Here is a 12,783-nt window from a genome sequence, read left to right on the forward strand (position 1 = left end):
CGAGTGTTTTTCTCTTCTTCTCTGCCTCTGAAGGGCTAGAGTTTTATTATTCCTTTTGACTGCATGCTGAGATAGGCTCTGCTTCAGCCTACTGCTGGCAGCATGCTATAGAATCTTCAAAACTGGTATGCATTTTTTTTTCCTTCATGTCTGAGTCTTCCATTAACACCAACATTTTAGTGCTATTCTGCCCTCCCTTAGAGTTACTGCTCTTGGGTAACAATGACACAGAAAGGTTGAGGTTTCAAGGAATTTTGAGGTATTATGAAGAGAAACCAAGAACTTTGTTTGTTATGATGAGGCTTTCTATGTCTTTATAGAGCCCTGCTCAGCCATGGTGAAGGGCACAAGCATTGGTGGGTCTTCATCAGACCTACAGGGGTAGAGAGCCAAGTCCTATCTCTACCCACGGGTTCCGCATATGCGGCAGGAAAGAAATGTATCCAACCCAACTCTGTTTGCATTCATTGACTCAACAGAATTGGCCACAAGTAGGGCCAAGAAAGAACACTTGGATCTTCTTGAACTATTTGCATTTCTCTCTGGAGGAGATGCAGCAACAGGATGGAATCATTGTGTTGGTTGGATCCTGCCCTCAGGGCAATACTTGACTTGTGCACAGCCAGCAAACACAACTAGCTTGGTCCAACATGCAACTATACAACTGTTGCTATTGTGCTTGCAATACACGCATCTGAACTAATGTGTCTTCAAGTAGATCCTTCTGCCTGAGCAATGATATCACAACCTCTGCATCCACTTTTGGTCTGGACCATTGCTAAGGGAAAACAATTTCTGGCGTATTTCTTGAGGTGTTTGCTTCCTGCAATATGAATGGAGACAGTTGTTCAAGAAAGTTGGGTAGGTGTGTGTTTCTGTCTTTTCTTCTTCTGAGAGATATTTTTTTGCCAGTGCAAAGTAGAAGATGATAATGATCCCATTAAGAATGAGGTGAATGCACAGGCTAACTTGAGTGGGTGGAAAGACTTCACACAGGATGAAGCTAGGGACAAACCTGCCCTTGCCAAGATAAACAGCTGCAGCAATTTCCATAAAGCTAAAGGGCCCTACTGCATTGCTATTCAAATAATTCACCCACATAGTGCTATCTTGGGCTGTGTATCCATCACATTATAATTAAAATCAATGGATTTCATCTGTAGAAATAAAGGTGCATTGTAAGTCATGCAAGAGGACGGGAGAACTGATATCATTAGGACAACAAACTGATGTTCCTTAGGACAATAAAAAATATGGGTATGTGCAAATCAAAGCAGAAAGCCCCCACTTTCCTTCCTACATCTGTCTTTCATTTGCTTTGCCTTGCTCTGCCTGTTGATGTTTTCTTGGTCCCTTTGTTCAAGCTGCCTCTCATTCCAAGAAGGCTGAGAGCACCAGGTGTGAATGAGAGCTGTGAGCGTGAACTCACTGTTGCTGTTGTTATTGTTATCATTCCTCTGGAAATCAGTTTGATGGAGGTTTGTCTCTGTGTAATTTGTTCTGCTGTTTAACCTAATCTACATGAAATGTGGAAGTACAGTAAAGTGAAGAGCTTTGGATGGTGGCTTTCACCCAAAGGTGCAACCTGATCTAATAAATGCTGGTGTGCTTTGGAGCAAGGTGTATAAGCTATGGATTTGGACGTGCTGTTTGAATGCCTTAGGTGTCCAGAATGTGATGCAAAGCCCGTTACAGTCAGTGGAAGGTTTCTGCTTGCACGTTGGCTCCAGTTCTCATTGCAGCTGAACACACAATGCAGTTTACTGGGTGTTAAACCTGGAGAGAGGGCAGAATGCTTTGTGAGCTTTATGGGCTGTTAGGCAGGCACAGGTTAACTCAAAGATGGACCCACTGGGGTTTTGAGTCCTGACTCCTTTTCACATCTGCAAAATACGGTGGCAATGCCAGGACTCAAAACCTTGAGGTGCCTCCTGTTGACCTCAAATCCACACAGTGGTGTTCTTGAGGTATTCCTGCATTGACCAAAGCATGTCCTTGCCACATGAAGTCCATGAGCTGGTGCAAGGTGGGGCATCTGGTTGCCAAGCTGCAAGAGGGACCGGCACTGTGCATTTATGCTTCCATTACCATCTGCCCTTCCAATACCCAGTGCCTGAAACTCGCTCTTTAAATGCACAAAGAGGTATTACAAGGCTCCTATTTAAAGTGAGAAAAACAGTCTGTTAAAAAAGCTAATATAGAATCTGTAATGCTCAATAAAAAGTTTGTGTTTTACAGTTTAAGACCCCGGTGAAAATAAGTATTAAATATTCCCACCATCCAGCTATTTAGCAGGCTAGACTCATACTATTTTTTCCTTTACTATTGTTCCATTACTGGCAGCAGACTTACGGTGTCTGGTTATTTTTGTCTTTGGACAACTTGTGATTTCTGCAGTTCCTCTGGCTCCACCTGTATGTCCAACTGGGTTCTCTTCATTTAATGCATGTCTAAGCAGTACCCTCTGCTCCAGTTGAGTCCTTGCAAATGCTACAGAGCTCCTTTCTGAGGCTGTGTTAGATGGCTGTGTCTCTAGAAACTATCTTGGAGAAGTCAGCAGCAGGAGGTACAGTCTGCCATAACCTTAAGATAAACCCCTGCTTTCTCCTTGCTTGATATATTGTTCCTTCCCTCCAATAATCCCAAAGCTCCTCTGCCTTCATTCAGTAGTGATTAAATACACAGGCAATGATGTGTGCTGTCTCTAGGCCATGTTGATCTTCATTTCTAGCATGACAGTAGTTGAGTGATCGCAGTCTACTGGAACTGCACCTTGGCTAGCAATTCTTAGGACTGCTTGCATAGGGTGAGAGGTTTCAAGTACAGTAATTTCCAGGGGTTTCATGAGAATAAGCAGCACACAAAGAGGCAGCAGGAAAGCTCTATTAGTACAGGGTGAGATAATTAGATCTATTATTAATAAAGTATTGGGTAGAGGGGAAACCACCAAAGGTCAAAACTCTCTTGGGAATACTTTTCACCCATTTAGATGCTTTTTCAGGAAGAGGGAAGCAAGAGTACTCTTTAATCTAAATCCAAGCTGGTTAAAAGGAAAAAAGCTGTATATAGAGAGCTAGATATATATGGTAGCAGTCTGTTTTGGATACTTCTGCACTGCTCTGCAGAGGGCAGCTGTCCTTGCCCTGATCAAAGGAACAGCGTAGGTCCTTGGGATCTATGGCTGAGTGTTACAGCATTTGCAATAGGTGGCTGGCTCAGAAAAGCCACTTATATGCATAGGAAGTCAATTAGAGGGGTCTACTCTCTGCATTTGGGAAATTTCTGGGAGCTCATAAGCTGAGAAGATTGGAAACTGCTAAGCACAATGAGATGTGGGCTCATACTGAGGCTTTGTGCAGCTAAACACAGCATCGTGGGGAGCACTTGTGGGTGACGCTCAGGATTTGGGACGTGGGAGGCACTGATCCCAAAGATGTGCTGCTGGGCAGCGGTGTCGTTACTGAGCTGCTCCACGAGGAAGACAGCAGCCTGCTCTGAGCCTTTCTCATCTCAGCTTCCCTTCTTTCCAGTGCAAATCTATTAACAGGAAAATCTCAAGTTAGAGGAAAAAGCTACAGTTACAGTCTGGGAGAACAGAGAGAGGTCAGGGTAAGGAGAAGCTTAAGCAAAAGTCACTGCTGGGCTGGTATCTGGCTGTGCTGACTGAAGAGTCAGATTGGGTTTGGGCCTGTGGCTGAGCAGGATGCTTCAGAGTGAAAAGACTTGGCTGGATGTGGTGGGGCCAGGAATAGCTGGCAGTGTGCAATGGGGTATTGTCAGAGCTGTGGCTGGGCCATAGAGATCGGTTGGGAGAAGTGGGATGGGGATTGCCTGGTATTTCAAGAGGTGGGATCTTCTGTACCCTGCTTTCTTGATTGCCCTTTGTGATCAATGGCAATCCTGCAATCCCTTCCTGTGCCATGGTTAGGTCAGTTCTATCTTAAGTGCCTGTGCCTCACACTATATTTCCTGTGGTGGATGTTTCTTAAACAGCTTTGCTGGTGGAATCCTCTGAATTACAGTGTGTTAAAGAGCAAATAATTTTTTTTACGTAATTAAGAATGAAATAATAATTCTGTGATGAGCAAAAAGCCTGCAAGGTCAGCTGCAAGGCAGAATGCAGAGAACAGAAAGAGGGATATGCCATCAGGAAATCTCTGCATCTTGGTTGGGCTTCTAACTGCCAGCTGTTAGCAATGCCAACGCTGCTCCAAACCCTTGATGTAGAAGAGGAAAACGGAGCTCTCAGGTCCTTTATGGACCATACAGAGCATTTCTCCAGCTCACACCCAGACATGCAGTGAGGGTTAACCAAGTGGTTTCTCCCAGAGGCTGAGACTGCTTCAGAACAACTCCTTGCACATCAGGTGAAGCAATTTTTTTCACATATAAAAAGGTAATGGTGAGATTCTCCACATCTCTGCCCAAATGAGTGTAATTATTTTAAGAGGAGCCTTCCCCAGAGTACAATTTCTCCATCCAGTGTTGGAATTGGAAAAATTTTAAAATGGGATGTTCCCATTTTTTTTTTTTTTTAGTGCTTCTATAGCTTTAATGCAGAAGAAAACTTAGACATACAAGATTCTTGTGCTACGGATTTATAATAACTTTTTATTAATATATTATGCTACAAAAATATTTTGACAAAATAATATTAGAAAGCATCTTTTTATTACACTCTTCAAAACAGTTCACAAAAGCAGGAGGCGGAACAGGAAAAAATATTTGAAATACATTTGAATCAAAAACTGACAAACATGCAATTTAAAATTCAGTGTGAGCATGAATCTGCAGGGCAGTTAATCATTCCTGTAAATGAGAAGTGTGGGTTACTACTTGGCGAGATCTTGCTATAGCTAGATTAAGGTGCCTCCTGAAGAGCTTGTTGGAGGAAAGTCTGCATTTAGGTTGGGACAAAGCACACACGTGTACCCACAAACACGCGTACAGACACTCAAGCCCATGAGCTCAAAATTAGGAAGCTGGTTTTTCTGCTCCAGTTAAGCCAAAACAGGCTGAAGCTGAAATTTTGCATGCTCTGAGATACGTTGATCACTCTGGAGATATAACAAGCCTCTATGCTTTTTGGATATGAAATAGAAGTGTCTTGCGGTACTAAGCAAAGTTAGGAGTGATAGCTGTGATAACCACTATGGCACTTTGGTTTCTCTGACTTAAAGGTATGATGGGAAACTCCTCTTTAACAGTGGTATATGTAAGGACTGATTGGGATTTATCACTTTACTAATCATTGCACTGAGCATAGTGCTCTTTCCCTCTATCTCTCCTCAGTTGTATATCGAAGACAAACATACACCTCTGTACCTTGGGTGTTCCTAAATTATGCTGGAGATAGGAGAAATAGGAAGTCCAACAGAGTAGATTTTTGACACCTGTATAAAGCATAGTTACCATAAATCATTTAATTTATTTCTGGAAGAAGTATTGCATTATTCAACAGCTCAAGGGATTGCAGAGAAACTGCATCAGTCATAAAATACAATATACCTTCTGCTGCAGCTTACTGACTGGTTCTTCAAGTGGCAATGCATGTTAATACAGCATCTATAGTTAAACATTGGCAAGAGAAACATTAAAACAATTACAGAAGGGAAGTTATTCCTGTTGCTGGTGGTATGGTATATTTACTGGGGCAATAGCTTGGTAGAAAACAACATTCCTTTCTAATATTACCACTACACATACTGTGAATTGTAGTAGTGTCAGTTGCAGCTGAGTTGATAGGATGAATCATGCGAATGTTCAACTTTGGACCCAACAGTGTGGAAAATTGTGTACCTGTTTGCTAGACATTGAATGACTCTCTTGATTGTGTTACAAGTAAATACTGTCATCAGTATTTGCTGTCTTATATAGTGTGGACATATTTATTTTTAAAACCCTCTCTCCTGGAATTTGTCATTGGAAATCTGAGTTTCTCATTAGAAAGAGACAAAGCAGGTGGATCCTCACTCTCTGAGAAATCCACTGAATAAAAGTGAAGCCCCGTGAAGCTGGTAGTCAGTGTTACTTCCAGAACACACATCAAATCTGATATACACTATAAACTTATGTGGAATAAAATCATGATCCAATGCAACGTATGTGCATAGATCTGTGCTGATACACCAGTACTGATGTATTTTAATTAATACTGAGCTACTGTAGCTGATTAATAAATAACCTGTTTTATTAATCACAGTGAGGGTCTCATTTTCTAGTATTGCAATCCTTACATGCCAAGGATTAAAAAAAAGTTACCCAAAGCCATAGCTTAGGGAAGACAAGAAAATAAAAAATACTTGGTCAGCAAACTACACTGAAGCCATTCACCTGGGGTTCCTGAGCTAGCATCTGTGAGAAGCATCTTCTCTTAAACTTATTGCAAGTGGTTTCTTCTTCCCTAGCCGAGGTGCTGGTGTGAGCTAGATGCTGTGAGCTGGCAGAAGGGTGCTGTCTCCAAGCCAAGCAGATACCTTGCTTGAACACCTGCACTGCAGGATGACTGGGCAGAAGGAAAGGTGAAATGCGGTGACCTCCAGCAACATTCATTCATTTCACAGAGATTACAGGCAAAATGTCAAGAAAAGTAAATATGCCACAACATGCTTTGATGTCCAAGCTATTTACATACTGTGATATCCAAACATGCTGTGATATGAGCTAGTATCTAGTATTGTTATTACTGTCCCATGGAGAAGTGACTCAGGAAATATTTATTAGTGACAAACTGAGTGATTATTCTGTGTGGTACAGTGACAGCTGTGAGTGTGGCTTTGGCTGTGTGCTCATTATACTTTAAAAAAAAAAAAAAAGACCCAAAAAAGACTACAGAGAAAACCACAGGTTGGGTACAGTGGAACTGTAGGCTCCAATCTTGATCCTATTGGTGGTTTTCCTTTTGGACCTGGCCATGCTGTTTCTGTTTTTTGCTTCATTTTTCTTTTTCTCTCTGATTTTCATATGGTCTTATCTGTTAGTTCTGTAAGCTCTCTGACACTGGGAATTATTTCTGGGATGGTACCACAGAATAATTTCTGGACTTGATCAGATTACAGCAAATAAAATTCAATGGGCTTTGATTCATTGGCTTTCACTTTTACTGTGTAACTTATCACCCTTAAGACTTGCCTATCTTATTTCCAGCTCAATTTTTGTGACTAACGTCCTGTCATTCAGTTCTGAACTCTGTTTTGAATATGGCAGGAGAACTAATCTTTTAAAATGTGTTAAGGTTGAATTTGAAGGCCTGTTAAGCCATTATATTCAAATGAAGCCATTTTGGAGGAAATAGTCAAATGAAACTGAAATGAAAGTTCTCAAAATATGTTTCCAATATCCAACTCGGTGCAATAAATATTATGCAAGATGAATGGCTTCTGTCCAAAGCTAACATCTCTAATCTTCTGCTAGCCAAAATACACAACACAGAAGTATGCACAGGGTGTGCTTGAATCTCATATTTGGGGCGAAGCTTGAAGTTTTCCATTCAGTCTTATCGACTATTATGCTTTATAAAACAGGGGCAGCGTACATGACTGTCTGCTGTACCCACTTAAGTCGATCACAAATCTACACGTCCTCCTCTCCAAAATAAAGCAAGAGCTGGAAGTCATGGGGTGCAGTAAGTCAAATGAAAGTAACGTGTTTTCCCTTGCCTTGGCAAAGCAATGGGTTGGGATGCACGGTGGAAAAGCTCAGTGTTTATTATGGTTCCAAATAAAACCACGTACTTATTTCAGGCTGATTATTTCCTAAGCTTCTTCCCTGACTTATTGGTCTGGTGACAAACGAACTGTGAATCCTAAACCATCTTCCACTCAGGAGACCTCAAGATGAATTGTCTCCAGTTCTGAAAGTGATGCTGCTGGCCTAATAACAGTCAGATTTTTGTCAGTGTTATTGTGATTGCTGTCATTATCTGATATGGTTTTTACGGTGAAAAAGCAATGCTTTTTCATAGATGCATTGTGTTTTCCTTTTTTTTAATTTTCAGTTTTTTCTTCAAGATGTTTTCATGACATTTCAGATTCCTGTATTGCAGATGATTTCAGGGGAAAAAAAGATTATTTAAAAAAAAAAGTTAGGATTTTCTGCATTGAAAGTCATTTTTTTTATCCTGTTTTTTTTGGGGGGGAAAAAATCAACATGCCTTACTAAGCATGGCTGTTATTAAGATGGATGTATTTTTTTTCCCATAGATGTAGTTCATCTGATTAATGAAAAGTAGCTGCTTGAAGATTGGGCAAATTTTTCATTGAGTGCAAGTTGTCAGAACTTAATCCTTCTGTTGACTTAGATGGACATAGTCTACAAACAGAGGAAAGGTTTTACGTGACAGAGGAATTACCTTGGTTCCTGTAGCCTTGAGTAGGTTGTGGACAGATTATAATTCAATATGAGGATTTCAACTCTAAGCATAATAGCAAGATGCTGATGACTTCTAGACATTTCCTCCCCTCCCTGCAGTTGACTATCTTTTTATCAGTTAAGTTAATAAAGCAGTTCTACAGATTAGCACGATACTGCATCTTCATACTCTATAGACAGACCAAGTCCTGCTCTCATTTATGCTGGGAAAGGTTGAAGGCTCGTGTGTATATATAGAAAGAGGGAGAGGATAATTCCCGTGGGATTACTGCAGACTTAAAATGAAATCTTTTATTAAGAAAAAGATGTCTTCATCTCAAGGTAAAGAGGAAGATTGGTAATTTCTAGAGAAGTTGAATGGTTGAGTTAAAGACAACCGGGGAACTTAGAGGGTTATCTTGGCTAACAACTTACTAAGTCATACAAAAATAATTGACATTTTAGGTTGTAGCAGCTGACTTGAGAATGCACTTATCCCTCTATTGGGCATAGGCCACAGATAAGGGGATCTGCTTTATTTAGTCTAAGTTATTCTGATGAGAATTTTAGAAAAAGCAAAATAGAGTACAAATGTACTTATTGGACTGTTGCTGTAAAAAGTTATGTTTAAAGAAACAAGCCAGTCATTTCAGTGCCACTTCAGGCATTTGCAGAGTTGTCAGTTAAAAAACAAATATAGAAAATATTAATTTATCTGTTTCACCATCGCTACTGATTACTAGGGATGTTATTGACATATACAACAAGAAAAAAATAAGTTTACCAGTCGAATAAATACATTTTTTTCTTCTTTAAATGAACATGAATATTTTACAAAACCCCATAGCACTATGGGAAATAAAGATCCTTCTACAAAAAGAAGATGTAAGTCAGTGTTACAATAAAGCTTTAGAGTTTCAAAATGTATCTGGGCAAAGAGACAAAATCAGCTAGAAGGCACTCTTGATTCACTGAGAAGGTCCAGTCTGTAAATGTTGTCAAAACATCCAATTCATTCATAAATTATCTCTCTTCTCTATTCCAAGGGATTGCACATAATACTAATGTGGTCAGGAAGGCTGCAGTAGATTCAGGAGGAATGAAGCTATGGCCACGTAGAGAGAAGCAGTCACTGGTGGCCATAAAATGGTGGCTGAGGCTGAGCTCGTAGGCTGAGGCTGGGATGGGTGATCTGAGCGTGGCCTCTGATCCAGCCGGTTGGAAATCCAAATGGGAGGTTTGACTGTGATGTAGCCATTGGTTATCCTGATATAGGAAGGCAACGTGGTGGTGCTGAAAGAAAAAACAAGAGAAGGAAATCAAATGGGAGTGCCCTTATCTCTGCTCTGTGAGCTGTTGTCCAAGCTGGCGTAACAACCATGACAATCACAATTATTTTTTGCCCTCAGTAGATCACAGAGAGACTCCCAGAGGATGCTAATTGTGATGGTCTGGACACAGCTCTGATTCAGGAAGTCCCTCCAATTCTGGCTGCTGGTAGAACATAATCAAAGAAGAGATCACTCTTGATATATTAATTTATTGCACTCATTTTTTTTTTTTTAAGCATCCACTACTGGCCATCTTTCAGAGACTGTGACAGGTGTATCCTTGTACTGTGTCTCAGAGCCATCATTTCCCCACCAAGGACTTGATACCAAGTCCAGGAGGGACCAGAAGAGATGTCCTTCTCCTGTTTCACACCTCATTAGGAATTCCCCAGGATCCCTTTACAAAACCAATAACTGGGCACAGGAGACCAAGCAGTTTAACTTCTTTTCCTAGTTCTAGGGACTTCTGGGTCCTATGACAATGCCAAAAACAGACTCGGGAGAAGTTTCTCCAGCCGTGGCTTTGCCTCAATAGTAGTGTGATTGCTTATTGATTGCAGCTTGAGTTAGTGCTTTGATTTGAATGTGCATGTTGGAATTCATCATGATTCCCATGACACTAAAGGTCAAAAAAGTCAGTTCTCCATTGATTTGCGTGTTTTAAGTTGTAATTTCCATTTCATAAAACGCTTCCTTTGCACCCAGCACTGGATGGTCCATAATCCATCAGTTGTCACAGAGCAGCATACATGAGTATGCAGACTGTGCAAGGTAGATTCTGCACTTAAAAACAAAGCTCTGCTGTGGAGCAAGGGGGAAGAAGATAAGTCCTTCTGAAAACAAGATGTGACACTAATATCTGCAGATTCTCTCTGTTACTTCTTAAATCTTCCACAGAGGGAATTTGGGAGCACTAAAAATGACCCTCACGTAATTTTTTTTATGGTATAAGAAGCTCTGCAGTCCTGTAACTATTTAGCTACAGTATCTGAGATCCTGACCCTGGAGGAAAAAGGCTGTGCCTTGCATAACATCAGATAAAAGGAACAATACTTTGTTCCAGATTCATGCACAGAATTTAGTAGCAATGAATGCTTTTGTCTTTCTGTTTAAGCCAATGCTGTGATAGCATATAATTATCACCATTGTTCAGAGCTTTTAGCGCAAATGCTTCAGAAGTGCTGAACTGCTCATAGAGAAGAGAAGATCATAGAGTGAGAAGATCAGTCCACCCAGAAGAGGGCACTGGTAAACACATGCTGGTCAACATCAAATGCAATGGTTGCAAATAGCACTTCACTCTGGGTTTTAGGGTAATTCTTCTCAGTTCCTCCCTCATTCTTTACACTGTCACCACATTTTTTGGTGCAGTGAATTGGTGATAAAGGCAGCCTAGAATTAAAGATGTGGGGACTTCTTCATGAGAATAGATACTCCATTTAACCAGTGTAATGTCTTGATAGTGAGAAGGAGTGCTTGTTCCAAAGGAACAAACTGTTGTAAACAGAGGATTCTGAAATCACATGATGCTGGAGGCAGCTCTTATCTAAATTCCTATAGTGAGTGGTTGGATTGTATCTTTAATTGATGACGCAGGGTATGCAGCTTCAGAACTTGTGATAGCGCATCAAAAAACATTAGATCTGGGATAAGTCTATGCTCTGTCTTAAATCTATCCAGCAATTTTGAGCAGTTAATTTAATGGTGGCAAGAATAAAGCCAGATTAGGTGGTATTCAAGTTCCTGTAATATGTGTAACATCAAATGTGAATGGCATATCCACAGCAAATATAAAGCATCACTACAGCACACTTCTGATAAAACTACACATGCTGAGTAATTCGAGAGAAATGCAGTCATATTCCAACCTTTGATTCAGATCTCATTTATCCTGTTGAGTGATACTGTGGAGCACAGATTAGAATAATGATAGGAACACAATCTTGCTTTAACTCCATGCCATTTGTCCTTAGTAAGGTGCTTGTACTCTTCTTCAAGTGACCTGTTGCTTTACAGAAATAAACAATGTAGCCCTAAAGTTTGCAAGAAAGGTCTGGTTTTTGGTTTTCAAATGTTGCCACAATGCTACACAGGATTTACAGTTTGGGTATATCCTACTATTGACCCATTCTATGGGCTTGCTTCTCCAGTGAGACTAAAAGGTACAACGTCCCTTGCACAGACTGTTGTTCTGCACCTCTGAGATGTATGATGCGAGTTGTCTGGGGTGGGGGACAGGCAGGTCAGGGATTCACAGCCAACCAGAGGTTCCTAAAGGAATCTAAAATCAAGAGTTTGCATTTCTGTATGATGTGCTTCCATTTTTTTAGCAAATTTCCAGAAGTGTTTTGCTTTTTTTTTTTTTTTTCCCCTCTCGGAGGAAAAAAAAAAAAATTTTTTTTGAGGAGGGGAAAAAAGAGGGACTATTTACTTAAAATCCAGGGCTTCCTGTCAAAAGACCTCAGAAGTTTTTATCACTCTTCTCAGCCAGTGTGGTCATTTACTGGTTTCAAGACATTACATTTAGATAAATGTTTCTTTGTTAAGATAAATATTGTAAGGTGGGGTTATTTGTTAGTTAAAAAAAAAAAAAATCCAGAAGTGCTTTAATAGAGAAGAACAGCGTGTTTCCATTAATGTGTACAAGACATACAAATAGCAGATGAATCATAACTTAGCCATATAATATATTTTCTTAAATGCAACTCCACTTCTAGCATGCTAGCCTACTACCCAGGTGGTCTAGAGATAAAGAGAATGATCCCTTTTAACAAACACTACATACTTTCTTGTAAAATCTTTGGTTTGAGTTTGTAATTTGACTGTTTCTATGGTGAGTGGGAAGAGAAATCTCAGTCTCCAGGGGGTAGAATCATAGATGATCTTCGTGGTCTTTTCCAACCTTAATCTAGCTAGCTCAACTGCCAGTCCATCCCCACCATGCCCTCTGGGGGTCTTACTTTTCCTGCAGGTCACACAAGGCAAGACAGCTTGGTTTAATTACAACCTCATCTTAGAGGTGGCTCAGGTGACAAGAGATTACTTTTCCAAACTCACTCTGAGCACATTTGCCCAGGCTTGTGGGAATCTCACCGACTACCAT

At 40.5% G+C, this 12,783-nt stretch overlaps 1 protein-coding gene across 1 annotated transcript in view; it reads right to left on the bottom strand.

Annotated features, from left to right (window-relative positions):
* Positions 1 to 4,582: 4,582 nt before the first annotated feature.
* The window catches only part of TRABD2B (TraB domain containing 2B), a 259,719-nt gene continuing 251,518 nt past the window's right edge, over positions 4,583 to 12,783 (bottom strand). The window contains exon 7 of the mRNA XM_085231346.1: positions 4,583 to 9,642. Coding sequence (XP_085087472.1) covers positions 9,420 to 9,642 — 223 coding nt within the window. The 3' untranslated portion in view covers positions 4,583 to 9,419. The remainder of the gene's footprint in view (positions 9,643 to 12,783) is intronic.

Source organism: Meleagris gallopavo, chromosome 10 (genome assembly GCF_905368555.1).
Source record: "Meleagris gallopavo chromosome 10, MGAL_WU_HG_1.1, whole genome shotgun sequence".
NCBI classification, from domain to species: domain Eukaryota; kingdom Metazoa; phylum Chordata; class Aves; order Galliformes; family Phasianidae; genus Meleagris; species Meleagris gallopavo.